At 39.6% G+C, this 20,987-nt stretch overlaps 1 protein-coding gene across 1 annotated transcript in view; it reads right to left on the bottom strand.

Moving 5' to 3' along the window:
• Positions 1–20,987, bottom strand: part of cskl (c-src tyrosine kinase-like) — a 50,214-nt gene that overhangs the window by 13,143 nt on the left and 16,084 nt on the right. The window contains exons 2-3 of the mRNA XM_030726306.1: positions 5,623–5,706; positions 685–798 (exon numbers count right to left, since the gene is read on the bottom strand). Of these exons, the coding sequence (XP_030582166.1) occupies positions 685–798; positions 5,623–5,637 (129 nt within the window). The 5' untranslated portion in view covers positions 5,638–5,706. The remainder of the gene's footprint in view (positions 1–684; positions 799–5,622; positions 5,707–20,987) is intronic.

The raw sequence follows: 20,987 nt of genomic DNA on the forward strand, positions 1-20,987 counted from the left end.
ACACAGCTGTAATACCATACCTGAGGTGTGGTACCATCTTAATACACCACATACCGTTTAGCAGGTAAAGAGCACTTCTGCACCTCAGAGATAACGCAACACAGTTAGATAGACCCAGTGGAGAATGGAAGCCAAAATCCACTCCAGCCCCACTGGTTCAATCAGATATTTGTGGGCACAAGCTGTTGCATCAACAGAAACCAGCGAGTGCCTCCAGCTAAAAGGAAACCCACCGACTGAGGCTATAAAGCTGTTTGATAGGATTATGTTCACTGGAATCTCAAGGTTTTTTAAGGCTGATATACTTTTTTTTTCATGCAGTTATTTGTTTTGTACCATACAAAGTCATTTATTACTTTATTAAGGATAAAGCATTTGGTTGTCTCATCATCGCACTTCAAGCAGAAAGCACTAGTATTATCTTACAGTCCAGCATAAAATAGAATAATATAAAGATATGAGGCATATATCATATAGGTACTGTAGCTGACACATTTCAGGGCAGGGAGAAAAAAAAGATGAAAAAAGAAAAAATGTCCTTTTATACTTATCTCTCTGTATACTGTTTTCAACATACAGAGGCAATTTTATAAGTCTTATCTTTGGTACATGATCCATTATTGAGAAATGGGACCTCTAAGAGTTTAGCTGGAACAACCATATTTAAGACACCTGTTCTCTTACCCTCGTGACTCCGATGATGGTCAGTACATCTCCTTTACAGAAGGGTAGGTCCTGTTCGTTGGCAGTCTGAAAGTTATACTTGGCTACACACTCTGTGCCATTTGTCCATGGTGCCTAGATTACAGAAAACACAGAAGAACCAACATTATCTACTGGTGTAACTCATTAGGAGCTGAACGAAACAAATTACAGAACACAATAACAGAGTTTAGAGGCAAAGAGGTGATTGGGGAGGGGGAGAACAAGTCCTCATCACAATGTTATGAGACTATGATACACTTATTAATACCACAGCCTGCCAGAAATACAGTTCTTATTCTGAATGTTTCTTTAGAGAGTTTGTTCTTCTTCCTGTAGTTTTTTTTTAAACTTCCAATATGATTTATTGTGTTAAATCTGTTTAAATCCAATAAAACTGCAACAAATAAATTCATAAGTAGCACATTTTTACAACAGCCTCCTGGACCAGTGCACGCAACATTAACATTAATCCAGCAGGTCCTTTTCTTCCCAGTGGTGGGAGAAACTGGAGCTTCCATGGAAATGGTTGCAAGCTGTGAGACAACAGTGATAACCACTGAGCCACTGTGCTGCCATTAAAATAGTTTATTAAACTAGAATTAAAATGGGACATGAACAAAAGGTGTGGCAGAGATGGCAAGCAAAAATTCATCTCTGTTGAGCTGTGAATTTTAACATTACCCACTTCAAAGGCAGAAATAATACACCCCGAGGTAGTCATTTGAATCCTGGCAAAATGTTAAAACTGCAATGCCATATCAAAAGGAAGTAATAACTAAACAGTGACTGTTTTTTTCTCCTTTTTGCCCAGTTGCCAACATTTTACACACACACACACACACACACACACCCCCACACACACCCACACACCTACATAATACCTACGTGTCCAAAGCCAAAATGTGTTTCTGCTTTGTTATCCAAATAAAATTCATCTGGATAATCTACAGTCTGCAGCTAAGAGGAATTAAATGGGACCTATGATACTCATTTCCAGCTCCAAATTTGAATTCTTGGACTCAACAAGAGAAGTTTTACATCATTCGGTCCTTATTTATCTTGCATTGGGCCTGCATGCAGCCTTTCAGTTACATATGATAGAAAAATGAAATCACTGGTGTACCCTAAATGTGTTTCTCTTTGGCTAGACGGCTGAGTCACATCAGCTTGATAAACATATTTATGATTAAAGACATTTGAATGTGTAATTTAAAAGGAAATTTAACCATTAAATTGCATAATTGAAACTAATCTTGAGATGGAAGCTGCTGAAAACTTCCAAGCTACTGAAAAGTTTTTAAGTATCAATCATGTTTAAATTTATCAGCTACTTCATTCCATTTTGAGGATGAACATTTACCTTCAAGCATGTCATTTCAAAATGGATATTTTTCATTTTCAAATGACTGTTACAGCTCTTCTACCGCTCCATGAGTTTACGACTGTGAGTTAATGAACAGCAGGTTAATTAAATATGCTGATCTCTGCTTATTCCCAGCAAAACTTTACCAGACTTGTACCTGCTTAGAGATCAAGTCAGCCAGAGAGAAAACTATAAACACCTTTGTGTGTGTCCAAAAACAATCTTTGCTTTCAGTGAGAATTGCTGCCTGTTCACTACACCACACCGACTTAGAATCTCAACAAAGTCTCTGTACTATAGTTGCACTTACTGTCAATCTGATTTGTCTAAAAGCCACAGCTACAAGTGACACATATAAATGACAGAAAAGAAAGGAAAACAGAGCATTCAGCTTGCACTGTTAGATCAGCACAGCGGTGTGATCAAAATCGTGCCTCAATAACACGAAATGACAAAGCCAGAGAACAAAGCAGCAGGTGTGAGTGAGCGAGTAGGGTCCTTGAACAAGCTGCTTTATTTGCAGTGGAGGCTGTGAATGTGTCTGTCTCAGTCGATAGAGCATTAAGAGTTTGACGGCTGCCATGACACAAAAAAGAAAAAAGAAAAAAAACAAACAAAAAAACCCTTGCCTCTCCCATGGCATTAATTTCCATGTGGTCACATCAAGAAAAGAACTTTATTAAATCGAGGCTTTGCTAGACATAATGTATCATTGGGGGAAATTTCCTTGCGGCTCTTAAGTAATTTAAGACATAGCCTCATGCAACACACAAAACAGCTGGGGGGGAAAACTATGGCTAAATTTAACACCAAGTTACATTCGTATATTTTTAACAACAGTTTTCCTAAGAGGGAAGCACTTGAGAACAGGATGTAAATTATCAACCTCAAATTCACCTCCTGGGTGATATACAAGTTAGTTTGATGGTTTATTATATTTGCTTACTCAAGCTCCCCCATCCCACCACCCCACAGGAGGACTGGATGCTGACAGATGCACAATACAGCTTTGACCTTTTGGACACGATTTGGTAACATTACCAATGGGTCACACTGAAGGTCTCCAAAATATTTTGGGTCAAAATGCCCCACTGACTATACAGATGAGGACAAAATTATTAACCCACCTATGAAAAATTTTCTTTTTTATTATTATCCAAGTGATGTTTAACACAGCTTTTCCAAACATCCTAGTTTTATTTTGGATACCTACATTATTTTACTATACACACAGAAACTAAATGATTTTACAGAAACTAAAAACTACCAGAGTCAAAATTATTAGCCCTCCTGATGCTAATAATTGTGTATCCTTTTTCCTGGATAACAGCCTGCAGACATTTGCTGTAGTTTTCAATAAGTCTCTCACACGTCTCCTGAGCAATCCCATCTCTCATTACTTCACATGGTCTTCCAGCATGGACCTTGGTCATCAGTTCACCTCACAGGCCAGTCAATAGCGTTTGATTTGGTCTTCTGAAGGCAGCTCTTCATCAGAAGCGACATATGCTTTGGGTTGTCATCATGCTGGAAGACAAAGAGACAACCCAGACCCAGTTCTGCTGCTGACTGTTTGAGGGTTTCTTTCAAAGTCATCACATATCCTCCTTTCTTCATGATTCCTTCCACCTTGACGAGAGTCCCAGTTCTAGAAGTACTGAAGCATCCACACAGCATAATACTCCCACCCCCATGTTTTACAATGGGGGCTGTGTTCTTTTTGGCTGTATGCCCTACTCTTCTTTCTCCAAACATAAGCAGCGTCTCTATAGCCAAAGAACCCTATTTTCATGTCATCTGACCAAAGGATGCACTTCCAGTATGCATAATCTTTCTCCAGGTTGTTCTTAGCATACTTCAGTCTGGCTTGAAGAGGTCTTCTGCAGAAGTGGAGTTTTTCTTGGTTTGCAACCTTGGAGTCCATTCCCATGCAGGGTTCTAGTGATTGTCTTTTATTAGACTACGATTTCCAACTTAACAAAATCATTCACTAGTGTCTTGGCAGTTGTTCTGGGGACTTTAGACACATCTATCACTAGATTTCTTTCTAGAGTCTTCTAGAGTTAATCATTCACTTCCTACTACTGCCAGGCTTGTTCTGTGCTCAGTGACTCTCTTTGAATTTCTTGATGATACTTCAGTTCTTGACACTCAGAAACACTGATATCTTTGTAAACCCATCTCCTGCTTTGTGAGCATCAAGAAATTCTTTTTCTCAAGTCTAAACAGATTTCTTTTGTTTTTGGCACAATGCTTTCTCAGGTGACAACTCAAACCCTTGCTGAAGTATTTACTATGTGCAAATTCGAAGATAACCCTCAGTTATCTTCGAATTTGCCTGGGCGGCGACCACATACACATGCTGTGTTACGGTGCGGGCGGCGCAGTGATCACACAGTCAAGAAACTGGATCAAGAAAGAGTATGCTACAGTGTTTTAATCTAGTGAGAGAACCTTGTGATCTAATTCAAACATTAACAAAACCAGACAGCTGGTGCTTGGACATATTAACCTTCGGAGGGACACTGAAGACTATTTAATGATTAGCAAACAAGATCACAGGAACTTGGAATAGTTGAACTTCATACACATACGTACACATATAAATTAAAGTACAGATGCATCAAACTGATATTGGGAAATCGGTTATCAGTTTGATCAAAGATGAGACTGGGAATCAGTGATGACAAGCCAGTCGATTCACTACCACACCATACATCAGCAGCACACCTAGTGCTAGTATGGAAGAAACTAGCAATTTAGCAATTTGGAGGCATTTCACACCTGCAATGCTAGTAGTCATTTTTTTTTATTTTTTTTGTATGTTTGCAATAGTTTTGGACTTAACTGCAACCTGTGGTCTAGTTGGTTGATGTGACTGAAAAGCTCAGACGATGACTATGCTTTCTTGTTATGTTCACTTTAAGACTTGCTGGGAAGCTTTTACTGCACTTCCAGTTACATAACGTGCTCTTGTCAACTTGATTATTATTATTTCACTTCATCTGTCTTGTCAGCTCCACTCCACGTGCGGCTTGTGTGAGTGCAGGTGCACCCAAGGAGAGCAGTGTAAGAAGAAACTATGGCAATCATAAATGACAGCAGTCTACAGTGAAGACTCTTCCACTGAGCGGAAATAAGACCAGTTCAAATAAATGACGTCAATAGAATAACTTCTTTTTTTTTTTTTTTTACTTAAACCTTGTAAAGCTGGTATTGGACTGATATCAGCAGATTCCCAAAACAAAGGTATCAGTATCACATCTAAACTGGAAGAAGTTGGATTGAAAGCTTTTATAGACTTTGTAGTCATACAGAGCATCTAAAAAAATGCTACTGATGCATCTCAAAATTGCTCAGTAGCATGTTATCTCATCTTCAACTGGGTCGATTAAAACAGGTACTTTGAAATGTAGAGAGGAATGTTGGTTAAGTGTTTTACTACCCGTACACCCATAAAATGGGTAAGGTAAAAAAAAAAAATAAATAAATAAATAATAAAATGAGGGAAAACAGGAAAAAAAAAGAGAACAAGCCACACGATCTTCACTTACATGGATCCCAGACATGATGAAGGGAATTAGGCAGGAGGTGTCCTCAGGCAGGTAGCGGTCACTGTTTAACTAGTACCATGAGAGCTGTAAGACATAAAAGTAAAAGGCATTAGAAATACAACCAACAACCACTGAGTATGTACTTTCTTCTGCATTATCACAGTCTATATCATAGCATAAGGACACACAACAAACAAGCGCATATCCACAGTAACCAAATAACAACCACATCTTGTTGCCTGGTTCAATCAGTCCATCTGTCACTCCAAGTCATCAGTCCATCACAGGGCTAATAAAGACAGACAACCACTCATGCTCACATTCAGACTTATGGCCAATTTAGCTAACCCATGCACATCTTTGAACTGTTGGAGGAAGCCAGAGTATCCAGAGAGAACCTACACACGCATGGGGAGAATATGCAAACTGCACACAGAAATGCCTCAGTCAGCCAATGGATTCAAACCAGAACCTTCTTGCTGTGAAACAACAGTGCTAAACACTGCACCACCATGCTGGTCAAAGATTCCCCAAAGAATTGTATAGTGCCAATCATGAGTCAGTACACAAAATATTCACGCCAAACAATACACACATCTCAGAAAAAAATTGTTTTTTTGCACAATGTGCAAGAAGAAAATCAAGAGTATTTCCACATTTTTCCACAGCCACTGTGTGTATTTCACTGAATATGACTGAAGTAAAGACAAATGTATTTAAGACTTATTTTAATTTGGCTGATTTTCATGATGCAGCAGACTCATTTATCTAGCGCTGTTATACAGATTGGATTAAATTCTAAAATTTGGAGGCTGTAAAAGAGGAGAAGGTTCTCCTGCCCTTTGATAACAGCTGACACTATAGAGCATCTTACTTCATTTACTCACTTTTTCATGATGACCTTGATACGGTCACACAGGGAAGAGAGAAAGGATGTACGCATGTATGTGCATAGCCAGAAAATTACATGTGAGTAAAATATTTTATGTAGCACTGGTGTTTTTATATGTGTGCCTTGGATTGTCTTTGTGCATCTGAAAAGAGAATGTGTTTTTATTGAAGCTGCCGAATTAACTGCCACATTGTGCTTTAAAGTGTTATTATTATTTCTATTATACACACTATTAGCAATAAATACACAAAGTAGTTCAATATAGCAACAGATAAAAGTAGTAACAAAAGGGCTCTCACAGTAGGCTCCATTCAAGCATCTCACTTCCACCCAGTCCAGAGAACAGGAAGTTAAAACAGGGAGGGTGGAGCATGAGTAGGAGGAAGTGGCTGACGCATTTTTTCCAGTGGTTCTTATGGAGGCAGGAAAGGGCTGTATTTGGATATCAATGGGAGAATGCGTACACTGTTTGTCTTTAGACCAATTTTAATGAACTTTAAATGAAGCCAGTTTGAAAGGGGTCAGTATTGGGGGAGAATAAACAACAACAACTTGAGTGCAATTCAGATCTCATTCTGACTTGCTCTGCATATCTTGGGTGGACATAATTGAAAAGAGCCTCAAGCTTTTACTTTGATTATATTTCACTGAGCAAAAGCAAGTTGTTTTCTCACTTACGAAGCAACTCAGAGCTCTGTGTAATTTTAGATCCATGAAAATGATGCATCTCCTTCAAAGAGCCTGGCATTCTCCCTGAGAGCCAAGCTTCACAGCCCTACCATATCCTGTGTTGAAACAGGAAACAGCCTAATTGCAGACCACTGCAGAGCAGTATGCAAACTGACAGAGCCAAATATATCCAAGGCCAGGCTGCTCTAGTCTACCCAGAGGGCACCCGATTCATTTCCCTTTACCATTCTTTACATCTAAAGCAGCCCTGCTAGAACAGAGCAGCTACACTTGCTAGCCAATAAAAGGGAGACGAGTGAGTGCTATTCTTATCTTGCTTCAGTGCAGAGGAATGCCTGCAAGCTATTCGAGAGTTTCAGCATCACACTGCTTACATCACTCTCCTTAAGTTCATCAAGTGGTACTCAGTAAGAGCCTGTGACTATCTCAATTCAATTTTCTATAGAAGACAGTGGAGCAATGACACAACACATCTTCTCACGCAGCAGACTATTTCTAACATATATGCCTGCACTGAGATACAGGTTTGATGATGGGAAAGGCAGTCCACATAGTGTAATTATATTGTATGGCATTACTCTTGAGTATTTATGTAAAATCCCAAAGACATGATCAGTCTGACAATGTGACACCTCATTAAAAAAAACAGGCAAAGGGCTAAGTGTGCTTGGGTAAGTTGCTACAGGTTCTGGTCCAGTGTGAAACTTTATCAGATGTTTCAAGTGGACTGGATAAAAAGTGCAGCCAGCCAATGTGTTCATGTGCTGTGGAAACAGAGAGCCAATCCAAAATCCAGTTGCCTGTATGGATGATCGTGATGTCCAAGTAGTCATTAAAATATTAAAAATAAAAAAAGCTTATATTACTATTCCAAGTCTTAAAATATATGTCCCATCCCGCCCGTCCCCCGGGAACCTCAAAGGTCTTTTCCAGAGACTAATAAAATTAAAAAAATAAGAAAAGATGGAAGAAGATTGGTCAGGCATCTGTGGTGGGGTGAGATGCATCTGTACAAACAGAAGAAGCAAAGACAAAGAGGACTACTGCCTTAAAAAAATAAAAATAAAAAAATAACAGGGTTCTAGCCACTGGTTGATCACACGCTGCTGAGGTTGTCTGGCGCCGGGCTGAGAATTTCACCGGTTTGCTTTTCTATCATTGCAATTAGCAAGTGGGCACGCATATATGTCTATACACACCGCGCACTCTGTGCATCTTATTTTAGAGCAGCGTAACACAGACTAGAGGGATCCACACTCCCTATCGACATCAAGTCACCTGTTCCAATCAGATTCAGGTGCCTTCAATGACCCATAGGACCAACCATTATCACAAAATATTACATACATATTATCCAGCTGTTCACAGTCACTTAATTAGCAAGATGGCATGGCATTTAGTGTTTAGCATTAGCTTGCTAATGCAAATTAGCAAGCTAATGCTAATTTGGGTGAGTCAAACAGTTCCCAGTGAACATGAAACAGCAATTAAGCTTGAAATGTCCAACCATAACAGACTAGCCTGGGCATGTGGACTTTCAGTTTATTGTTGGCCTGCCATAAATATGAAGCATGATGAGCAATAAAAACAAACTTAAAAAAACAAACCTTGTTTAATGAAATGGTTCAACTGTATGTCTCTTCAAATATTACATCAAAGAGTACATTTATTGTTCCAGCTCACCCCAAAATAACCACATGCACCACACATGCATGGAAATCACTTCTTTCTTCATGTCCCTCCTCCTAATTGTCTTCTGTTCTGTGACAGCAGCTGACTGTCATGGCAACACACCAAGTGATGTAACAGCAGGCTTTGATGCAGCGTTGCTTTCCCCTCTGCTGTGCCAGATGACAGTAATAATGTTACAGTTTTATTTCATGTGCCATTTTTATTCTAACCTGCATTGTGTGCTCTATCCTGTTCCTTTTAAACCTTTGTGATTCATATCAACTGCTGCAACCTAGTGCCCTTTGATGAACGTAGATTAAAGAGATTAAGTGCTCACCTCCCATCTACAGTACGCCTGTATGATCTTGTTTCACCACATTAATATTTCAGTGCACCGAAGCTCTTAGACAACTTTCTGCATTTTCCATGACCTTAGAGAATGCAGTGATGTTAACTCGTTTCTTGTTTCTGTACTATACACCTCCATCCTGATTCCTGAAGAGTCGTTGCTCTGTGCACCATAGAACATGGGCTACAAAGAACTATCAAAAACGATGGCAGGGCTGTGTTTTTTGTTATATAGTGTCCAGACTTCTGAAATCAATTCTGAAAAGACAACTGAGATAGCAGTAACAAAAAATTACTTATACACCCCCCTATCGAAAGAAAGGACAGCACTGCAAAATAATCTACTCCTTCACTTTGTTCAAGTCCAGAAAGGGGGATGACTACATTTCCAAATCATTATCTGGAAAATGACAAATGTTTCCTTTGAAACCAATGCAACACTCTGACATGGATCTCTAACTGTGTTATCATTTTATTTTGTAGTAAAGCCTTATCACATCTTCGTGTTTTTGCTTTACAAAAAGGTGTAATTTGCTCCCAAATAGAAATCGTTTCACTGTTCCATAATGTTAAAGGTGCTGTGAAATGGAAGAGGCTGCTCCTGACATAAAAGAAAATAATCTTTGTGTCAAAGCACATTTTCTAATTCAGTTGTTGGGAATATTGTGAAATGAATGTCATCTAAACAAAAAAAAAAAAAAAGGCTTAAATCACCATTCAGTGATGGCAGGGATCAAGATCCCAAGATCCTTCAACTACTCCACTTCCTACCCTTAGCTATGGGCATGACCTTTGGTTAGTGATTGGATACAAACAGCCTAAATGAGTTTCTACTGTGCATAAATGAGATTACTTTGAGCTCAGTCATTTGGGAGGGGCTCAGAGTAGAATTGCTACTCGTCCACATCTAAAGCAGCCAGTTGAGGTTGCTGGGGCATCTGCCAACCATGTCCCATGGACACCTCCTAGGTGAGATGTTTTGTCCATGTCCTACTAAGTGGCGATACCATGGCAGACCTAGGACACACTGGGGCAATTATGTCTCTTGGCTGACTTGGGAATGCAGAGGAGTCCTTTTGGAAGAGCTGGGTAGGGAAAAGGGGGTCTGGGCATCTCAGGTTAGCCTACTTCCCTTGCAAACTGGACCCAGATAATTGCAGAAAATGGATAGATGGAGCAATGGCAGTGGGGGAGCTCTAAGATGTATCCAGGGGTTTTCCTGGCTCAAAGTAAAACTTTGGGGGAGACTTAACGCTCCATATTTTTGCTTTGGTAGCAAGCTACAATTTTGGTCATTTAGCTCACGTTCTAGTCCAACTCTTATCATCTGCCTCAGTCCAAGAAAGAGAATGTTTAACTGATTGCTGCTCTGTCAGCTTTTCCTGGATAAATAAAAGCTTAAAAACAGAAATCACCAGAGAAGGGTGGTGTTTAACTGAGATTGCTGTTGTTGGTTTCTAAAATTACTGTGACAAGGCCTTGGGTTATGTAAGCTCAAGTCCAAAGCAGGCCTGAGGCAATCTACAGATTACAGTTTAATAGTAAAGCTTCTACAAGAACTTATTAAAGTCTTCTTTTACTTGGGGGTGGCAACATAGCTTGACCTAGATATCTGTCTGTTAAGATGTCAATAATTACCCTGAGGGAAATTTAATTTACCGAGACAGCATTATACCACAGCGTCCATCACACTCAACAAAGAACGGCATTATATATAAACCTCGTAAACAACATTCCCAATGAATTCCAAGTTTGGTTAGTCAGGTAATGCTAAGCAATCTGGTGCTGAGAGCTCAATTCACAACAGTAAGTGTTTTCAGCGTATTGCATATTTTGCATATTATGCTGTGTGTTGGTTCTTTGCGAACTGCTGGTTTTCTACACTGTTTAAACTTGTCTCTTGACTCCAAGACTCCAATCAAAATCTGTATTTTAACAGCTTTTAGTCTTACTAGGGGGGAATTAATCAAATAAATCCTTCAACATTTAGCACTTTCCAAAAGATCCCATGTTACACATATGAATATGGCACGTGAATTAACTGCCAGTGCTGTCTTCAACAAATTAAAGCTTATGGAACTACCAAAGAGTTGTTGTCAGTGAGCGTGTGCTTGTGATCTGCACTATATTGCCAAAATTATTCACTCCACCATCCAAATCATTGAATTCATGTGTTCCAATCACTTCCATGGCCACAGCTGTATAAATCAAGCACCAAGGCATGTAGTCTGCTTCTACAAACATTTGCTAAAGAATGGGTCGCTCTGAGGAGCTCAGTGAATTCCAGTGTGGTAACCATGATAGGATGCCACCTGTGCAACAAGTCCAGTTGTGAAATTTCCTTGCTACTAAAAATTCCACAGTCAACTGTTAGTGGTATTATAACAAAGTGGAAGCCATTAGGAACAACAGCAACTTAACCACAAAGTGGTAGGCCACGTAAAATGACAGAGTGGGGTCAGCAGATGCTGAGGTGCATAGGGCTCAGAGGTCACTAGCTTTCTGTAGACTCAATTGCTACAGACTTCCAAAGTTCATGTAGTGCAAGAGCAATGCGTAGAGAGCTTCATGGAATGCATCAGCAGGCACAATGCAAAGTATCGGATGCAGTGGTGTAAAGCACGCCGCCGACATGTTCTCCTGAGTGATGAATCTTCAGCATACCAAGACATTTTGGACAACTTTGTGGGAGAAGTTTAGGGATGGCCCCTTCCTGTTCCATCATGACTGCACACCAGTGAACAAAGCTCCATAAAGACATGGATGAGTGAGTTTGGTGTGGAAGAACTTAACTGGCCTGCACAGAGTCCTGACCTCAACCTGACAGAACATCTTTGGGATGAATAAGAGCAGAGACTGTGAGCCAGGCCTTCTTGTCCAACATCAGTGTCTGACCTCACAAATGGTTTGGGAAAGAAAAAAAAATCCCCACACACTTATAAACCTTGTGAAAAGGCTTCCAAGAAGAGTTGAAACTGTTATAGCTGCAGGGGTGGGGCATCATATGAATGGGATGTTACTCAAGTTCATATGTGTGTGAAGGCAGACAAGTGAATACTTTTGGCAATATAGTATATGTTTATGTTTACCCAGACACAGATACAGTTGGCATGCGCAATCCTACCAAGTAGCTAGTGGCTTTAACTAATAAAACTCATCTATGAGGGAAATTAAGGACCGATAAAATCCACCCAGTTTTGGAAGAACAGAAACCAGTTACAGGTGCAAACAAAGGAGAGCAAGGAACTGATGTTATTGCACTGTGTGTACATTTGAATTATTCATGGAAGCAGTAGTAAATGAACGTTGCGCATATGTGAACATGCATGAAGCATCTTTCATTCTTGTCAAAATCATGTTATCTCAGAGTCAGGTTGCAGTGGTAGATGCCCATCAGGAGGATCAGGACATTTTCCAGTGCCCTGAGCACCGTTTTGGCCTGCTGTGAACAGCCAACTTATGGTAATATTTATAACAAGCAAGGTACTACTATACCAACAAATAAGGTTAACCTACAAAACTAGCAGTCTGGTGGTTTGTGGCCTCTGGGTTCTCTGGCTGTCCTGTTTCAGGAAAAAAAGAAAAAATAAATAAATAAAAAGGAACCACAGCTTGTTAAGCTGAGTTGGGCTGCAGGTACTTACTTCTACTTATGCAGAGATGTATCTGCATGGTCAAAGATGGGCCAACACACCACCCAAATCCCCTGTTAAACTTCACTCTGCAACCAAAGACATCTAATGCAAAACTAAATTAGACTACATGTTTTACTGTAAAATTAGATGAGTGTTGATGGGAATTACTGAAATACATAAATTCAACCTGTTAAAAAAAAAATAATTTCACTGTGAACAAACCTGCCATTTTCAAAAAAAATTTAAATCCTGCATTTAACTGACAATATACACAATGCTATGAGTAGGGAACAAAAAGAGCAGCAAGCTGGGGACTCAGCCATGATGCAGCACCGGAGGAGCAGGGAGGGCTAAGGGCCTCCCTCATGGGCCCAACAGTGGAGTTTGCTGGCATTTGGGCATGAACTGAATTGTAGCGTGTTTTTTTTTTTTTTTTTAAACATATGAGTTACAAAGATATATTAACCACATTTGGTTCAGTGCAAATAAACTGACTGTTACCAATGACACAATATCAACAGAATGTCTCATCTCTAGCGCAGTTAAGTGTAGTGCAGTTATGACTATTGAACCTCAACTCAGACTCAATACAAAGTTTGTATTGTTGAGTGTACTGGCAGCAAAAAAAGGCAAGAAAATATGGAAATGCAACCTACTGGGTATGCAAATATACAGTGTAAGCTTACACCAAAAAAGCCTCACACACGTAGAGCTTCTGCAGAATGGACAGCACAAAACTGTCAACAGCAAATGACTCGTGGCATTTGCCCATATGTAAATTACTTGACAGTGAGGCTGGTTGCAGCTGCAAAAGATAAACACATATGAGGCATATTGGGTGTGTAACAGACTGTATATAATTACATACGGAATTAAATAGTTGGGATTTTAAGATATTCAGCTGAAGCTGAGACAGATGAATTGTTAGCATGAGAGTTCAGGTGTTTTTTGACAGAACAGATGCAATACTACTTTTTAATTGCAAGGTAATCCATCGCTTTCTTGACCGCCCTGCTATTCAAACTGTGAGCTTTGCATTCAGTTTGAAATGAGTTTCAAAATACAACCTCCAGAAAAGGCAATTTTTTGAAAGAATTTCAGTTTGCCAATGCTTGACTGTTTCGGATTCATAACAGGGGTAATTGGGGGGGTTGGTCAAAGTGCTGTTATAGTTAAGTCAATGAAGTGTGTGAGGTTTGATGAATCTACATTGAACAATATGCATCTTTCCTGTTAATTTGACATCCTAGGTCACATCGTTTGAGTTACAGCCAACGTTAAAGGTTTTTGTAGAATAGACGCCGCTGACGCCAAGGTTATGACACGAGCTCGACTTTTTGTTCCAAACAGCAGAGCTAAAAAGAGGCAGTGCAGCTAGCCAAACAATGTCTTCATTAAATCACAGCATACAACAAGTCCAACAGGCTGATGGTTAATTAGAAATATATGTGGCAACACCGTCATCATATCAGAGGACAAATGTCTGAAAAACAGAGGCTTTTTTTTAATAAGCTTTTGATTTTCAAACTCAGCAGCACACTTCTTCAAAGCTGTACTGAAAGGAAAGGGGTGGTGCATTAAAATGGCCATTAAAAAAAATAAATACATGGCAGCAGGCAGGCTTCATGGTGTGCATTTGTTTCTGTATCTGTATTTGCAACTACATTGACGTGTGTCTATGTATCAATGTGCCAACAGACCCCCCACAAGGAAGCAGGCACCAATTAGTGGAAATGCAAAGAGATGATGTGCCCAGAGATGCAAGCAGCTTCCCCAGACATTTAATGGGCCTCAGTGTCCACATGCCCTTCATCTAGATGAGCTGTCTTCCAGCACAGCAAGCAGCCACTACTGGGCCTCCACATGCTTCAGTGATCACATGACTGATGGACTGTTCAAAACAGGGGCAAGGCAAAAATCACCATCAACATTATTTCCCCATGATTCTGAAATAAATGTTTTAAAAAAATAAACACTGAACTGAAAAGCGAAACAGCTAAAGAAAAAGGGTGATTTAGCAGATTTATCGAAGGACTGACCGTACTAACATTTTGGCATTACACTCGGTCACTTGATTTTACGTTTTTTGTTTTGTTTTTTTTTAATTAAAGTGTGCATGGCATGCAAAAAGAAAGGATGACACCTATGTCACTCTGTTGAAAGAGACTTGACATATCTTGTGAGGGGTGTACTGGAAACAGAGTACGCTACTCTAACATTTATACATCTGTTAAGCCGTGTCATAAATTCTTGCCATGACTTGACTGAGATACAGGAGAGGCTACAAATTATTCCCTGATCTTTCATAGTTTATTACCTTTCATTACCTGTGTGTGAGTTGGAAGGAGAGGCAAGAGACTGACCGGAAACAAGAATCTAAACAAAGGAGTTTGAAGCAGTGTGTACAATACTGGCTGCTCGCTGCAGAGCCACTGGCCTAATCAGTGTCCCAATTAATGTAAAAAAACAAACAAACAAACATTTAGACTTAAAAATGATTAAATTCCCCCCAAAATACATTGTGCTCATGTTTTTCAAAGATAAAAAGTCATGTAGAGTACTTATTTTGGTAAATAAATACATTTTTGTTGCTATAAAAAAAAAAAAAAAAAACTCAAACCAACCAATCATTTAGAGGTTGGAGATTAAAAGGCATAACTTCATTGAAAAACTTATATATCAATAAAAAGTTTGCCTCATTTGCAATGTTAAGGGACTGTTTTTCTCTTCCAGATGCAGATTTTTTTTTTTTTTAGATATTTACAAGTTAGAAATTATGTTCATCTTAACATTCCGAATTTTGTCTCTCTTCCAGAGGAAGTGAGGTTATGTAAGTTGATGCTGGAGCCTCCAAATTCAAAAAAATTAATTTCAAACCTTGTTGACATTTTTACCGAGCAAATGGATTTTGCTACCAACTCCTTGAGAGTTGCTTGGGAGGAGGAACTGGGCTTGCAGATTGACAAGGAGGTTTGGGAGGAGGGTCTTAGGAGGATTCGGTCATGTTCTATTAATGTGAAACATCAGCAGTTCAAGGTGTTTCACAGACTCAAAAACGAAATTGCATAAAATATATCCTTCAGTTTCCCCACTTTGTGATAAATGTAAGTTGGCGGATGGCTCCTTGTCACGCTTGTTTTGGTCATGTCCTAAGCTCTACCAGTAGTGGTGCGACATCTTCAACTGGCTCTCAGAAGCATATAAGTGTGTGTTGGTTCCAGACCCCCAGATTGCATTATTTGGATATTCTCCCTCTCTTATGACCCACAGCATCTCTGTGCAAAAATAGTGATATATGGAATGGTTACAGCCAAGAAAGTAATTTTAAAATTGTGGAAATCTGATAGAGCTCCTCAATTTAAAATGTGGCTAACAGAACTTTTAGAGATACTTCATATGGAAAAACTGTGGTATGATATTTTGGGCTCCACTAATAAATTCTGTAATGTCTGGCAGCAATTTATGGCTCATCTTAATAAGTATAAGGTTAATCCAAATGCACAGCTGGTTTCGTAGTATGCCACCCATCTTTTTTTAGGCAGGTACCACCATCACATAATATAAATGAAAATGTGAGTAGCGTTGAGTAGTGATGGGTTATGTAGTTATCTGTCCTGACATGTCTGTTATTGTTTTTTGTCGTGTTTTTTTTTGTTTGTTTTTTTGTTTGCTTGTTTGTTTTGTTGGTTTGTTTTATTGAAGGTTAAATAGGTTGTTACTGATTTAATATGTACGATTTTGTATGTATCCTTTTTTTTTTTTAAATTCTCTTTAAAAATTAATAAATATATATTTATAAACCATTGTTGTGTCAAAAAGTGATTTCCTGTATTTGCCAAAAAACGATTGCCCATATTTAAAGTGTTGTAAATCACTTGTTGGCCTTGGAACAGATGGAAAAGGTAAGATGCTACAAATTAAAGTTAAATGGCCTATCTAGGATCACAATGACTGTTCAGAAATCGACATTTGTTCTTTGTTTTGTCATTCTTGTCAAAGTTTGACGACTGGGTTAGATGTCTGATGAGCGGCATTTTACTATGTAGCTACGGGTACGTCCTTGGTGATCGGTGAGCATGTGTACTTGGTCATTCTACATGTACAGGGGTTGGACAATGAAATTGAAACACCTGTCATTTTAGTGTGGGAGGTTTCATGGCTAAATTGGACCAGCCTGGTGGCCAATCTTCATTAATTGCACATTGCACCAGTAAGAGCAGAGTGTGAAGGTCCAATTAGCAGGGTAAGAGCACAGTTTTGCTCAAAATATTGCAATGCACACAACATTATGGGTGACATACCAGAGTTCAAAAGAGGACAAATTGTTAGTGCATGTCTTGCTGGCGCATCTGTGACCAAGACAGCAAGTCTTTGTGATGTCTCTAGAGCCACGGTATCCAGGGTAATGTCAGCATACCACCAAGAAGGACGAACCACATCCAACAGGATTAACTGTGGACGGAAGAGGAAGCTGTCTGAAAGGGATGTTCGGGTGCTAACCCAGATTGTATCCAAAAAACATAAAACCATGGCTGCCCAAATCACGGCAGAAATAAATGTGCACCTCAACTCTCCTGTTTCCACCAAAACTGTCCGTCGGGAGCTCCACAGGGTCAATATACACGGCCGGGCTGCTATAGCCAAACCTTTGGTCACTCGTGCCAATGCCAAACGTCGGTTTCAATGGTGCAAGGAGCGCAAATCTTGGGCTGTGGACAATGTGAAACATGTATTGTTCTCTGATGAGTCCACCTTTACTGTTTTCCCCACATCCGGGAGAGTTACGGTGTGGAGAAGCCCCAAAGAAGCGTACCACCCAGACTGTTGCATGCCCAGAGTGAAGCATGGGGGTGGATCAGTGATGGTTTGGGCTGCCATATCATGGTATTCCCTTGGCCCAATACTTGTGCTAGATGGGCGCGTCACTGCCAAGGACTACCGAACCATTCTGGAGGACCATGTGCATCCAATGGTTCAAACATTGTATCCTGAAGGCGGTGCCGTGTATCAGGATGACAATGCACCAATACACACAGCAAGACTGGTGAAAGATTGGTTTGATGAACATGAAAGTGAAGTTGAACATCTCCCATGGCCTGCACAGTCACCAGATCTAAATATTATTGAGGCACTTTGGGGTGTTTTGGAGGAGCGAGTCAGAAACATTTTCCTCCACCAGCATCACGTCGTGACCTGGCCACTATCCTGCAAGAAGAATGGCTTAAAATCCCTCTGACCACTGTGCAGGACTTGTATATGTCATTCCCAAGACGAACTGATGCTCTATTGGCCGCAAAAGGAGGCCCTACACCATACTAATAAATTATTGTGGTCTAAAACCAGGTGTTTCAGTTTCATTGTCCAACTCCCGTAGATCTACAGTGCTGTTCAGTTCATTCTTACGAACCAGTTGGAAAAATTTGGAGTGACAGAAAAGAGGAGAAAATCACCCAGATTTATCTTGCGAATTCAAACTTCCTAAACAGCGATAAACACTTTAAAAAATGAGAAGTAATAACTGAATTAGTAACTGAATTTAAATGATCACCAGTATTGATTTGCCCTTGATCCTGCATGCCATATACATGAGCTCACTTGAACGTTGATTTATGATTTTCACCTTCGCACTAGGCCTCACTATAGTCAACCTGAAATAAAGCAAAGGATGGAGGGCTGCCCTCACTATTTTTAGAGGCTTGGGACTCTCAGCCACTCCTGAAGTTTGTCTGCATACATCTGCTGCTCTCCTCTACTCTAATGAATGATTTACTGCTGGGTGGGTGCCTTAGCTATACGAGTACATAAAAACTAAATGAGGACCACTAACCCCAAAAGCAAGAGGATAACAAGTCTCTCTGGTTGGATAGTAGGTAACAGGGTGCAGACCACTACCAGTGGGTGGAAGTGTATAGCATGCAAGTGCTGTGAAGTCTACAACATCTGAGCCTAGTGAGTGGCAGGCTAGCTTACAACCCACCAAGAAATGAGAAGCTGGCTTTAATATTAAAACTGAACTTTTCTTGAATTTATCGGGCATTTTGAAAGTACAGCCGCTTAGAAATTACTTAAAAAGGGGGAAAAAAATATATACTGAAGTAAAAATTTAAGAAATTGAAATTAACATTATTTTTAAGCAAGTTAGATTTTACAGGCTGCTAATTCAGATCCACGTCAAGGAACAGCTCACTTGCATTTCATTTTAAATCAAAAGTTTAGTTTGCCGAGCTGTAGCTGTGGTTTGCTCAGATACCAGTGAGGCCCTAAATTTAAATGAATTTGATAACCCTGCAGCAATTTTTCCACACTGCAGGAAAAGCACTCTGTGGTCCTACTGGTCAAAACCAGGGGACACACTGTGAAAAGTATATATGATTTGTGAGAAATTAAAAACAATTCTGATTGGCTATTATATTATTTTGATGGGATTTTGTGAAGTGTCTAAGATGTGGCATTGGTTGTTTTCAATTATAATGCACACACACAACAGTCGATAAAATTATCAGCTGTCCAAAGTCCTGTTTCAGTCCTGATACATTTGCTGGGTTGGGTTATGGTAAGTGGCACTCTGTCCTCACTTTCAGTAATTATTCAGTGAGTAATTATATTTGAGAACTTTAACAAGAATGTTTAGTGTATAGCGTCTAATGTCCTCAGCAGGTTAAATTATATGTAGTCAGCCACAGTTCTCTAGAGTTTCAGTAGCACTGTGGAGGTGGGGGTTTTTTTGTTGTTTTTTGGGGTTTTTTTTGTGATATTCACATGGGTAACAAGATACTGACTGACTGGCTACACTTTAAAATATGATGCAGGGCACCAGAAAAAATGAAGACTAGCAAATTTTAAAGGTATGAATTAATACTGCTAGACTAGAAATTTGGTCTCTCAATTCACTAAAATATGCAACATATGTTGAAATGTGTATCAAGACCACAGGAGGAAAATACTTTCTTGTAACGTTTTCCATCCAAGCTGACACCTCAGGTGTGTGTCACATTGTTGTAGGTCTGCAATGTGTGTAAACACAGCTTAGATTTAAGTCTTCCTTTCCAAAGCTCCACAGAACTATCAAAGCTCTTAAGTTAATGAGGAAAAAAAGCTACAGAAGACAAACTGACACCATGATTTAAGCTGTTCTCTGTGGCCGACTCTAATAGCGCATTGAACCAAGTCGTGAGCACAACACATGCCACGTGCTGTCCGAAAGCCACTTGGCAGAGGATTTCACCGACATTGCCAACTTGTCAAATATACACAGGTGACATCTGACTGCTGTAATTAAAACTGTATTCAGAAGGATTTTCCCACACTTTAGGTCCCTGTAACTACGGAGTCTAGTACCTAAGTAAGAGTGGTTAGGTAACTTAAAATGAAGACACTCAGACCTTGATAACTGAAATGCACATCAGCATATTACTAAGATTAATAACTTTAAAAATAAAAAGTTCTGACACTAAAATTGACTTATTCCCTTTTTTTTTTTTTTTGCTCCAGAAAGAGATACCTCAAATAATACCAGGTCGAAGTCAGAGGAGAAACCCAAGTTCTCACTGGTGCAAGCCGGTGTTGGGAGAGAACGCTGAAATCTCAAGAACAGAGAGGCAGGAGAGAGTGAAGGAAGTTCAGAGAAACTGTGGCTTACTCAGTCATTATGACTGTGTGGCTCTCTCTGCCATCTGCCACATGAAACATTTCTAGCCATCATCACCTTTTTTTTTTTTTTTTTATCTGAGGTGCTGCTGTCACTGTCCCACAGAAACTCGTGTTCCTCTTTTTACCTTCTCTGATTTAGCAGCAGCACAGACAGATGGTTGCAGTGTTGCAGGCTGAGGTGGTTTTGTGGCCTCAGAAACATTTATCCAGTTTAAAAATAGTGCCCAGCACAAGCACACTTATAGCATTAACTTAGCAGCTGCAAGTTAAACAGTTTAAAGATTTTAAATAAATTTAAAACTTGAACAAGCTGTGCTTTTAACAGAAAACCTGCATAAAACTAAAAGAAATTGTTACAGTGAATTACACTACAGTTTTTTTTGTTTCTTGCTCAGTTCAGACTCTGACAGTTACTGTAGTGTAATTCACTACAGTAACTGTCAGACTCTGACAGTTACTGTAGTGAATTACACTACAGT

This window comes from Archocentrus centrarchus, chromosome 3, assembly GCF_007364275.1.
Source record: "Archocentrus centrarchus isolate MPI-CPG fArcCen1 chromosome 3, fArcCen1, whole genome shotgun sequence".
NCBI classification, from domain to species: Eukaryota; Metazoa; Chordata; class Actinopteri; order Cichliformes; family Cichlidae; genus Archocentrus; species Archocentrus centrarchus.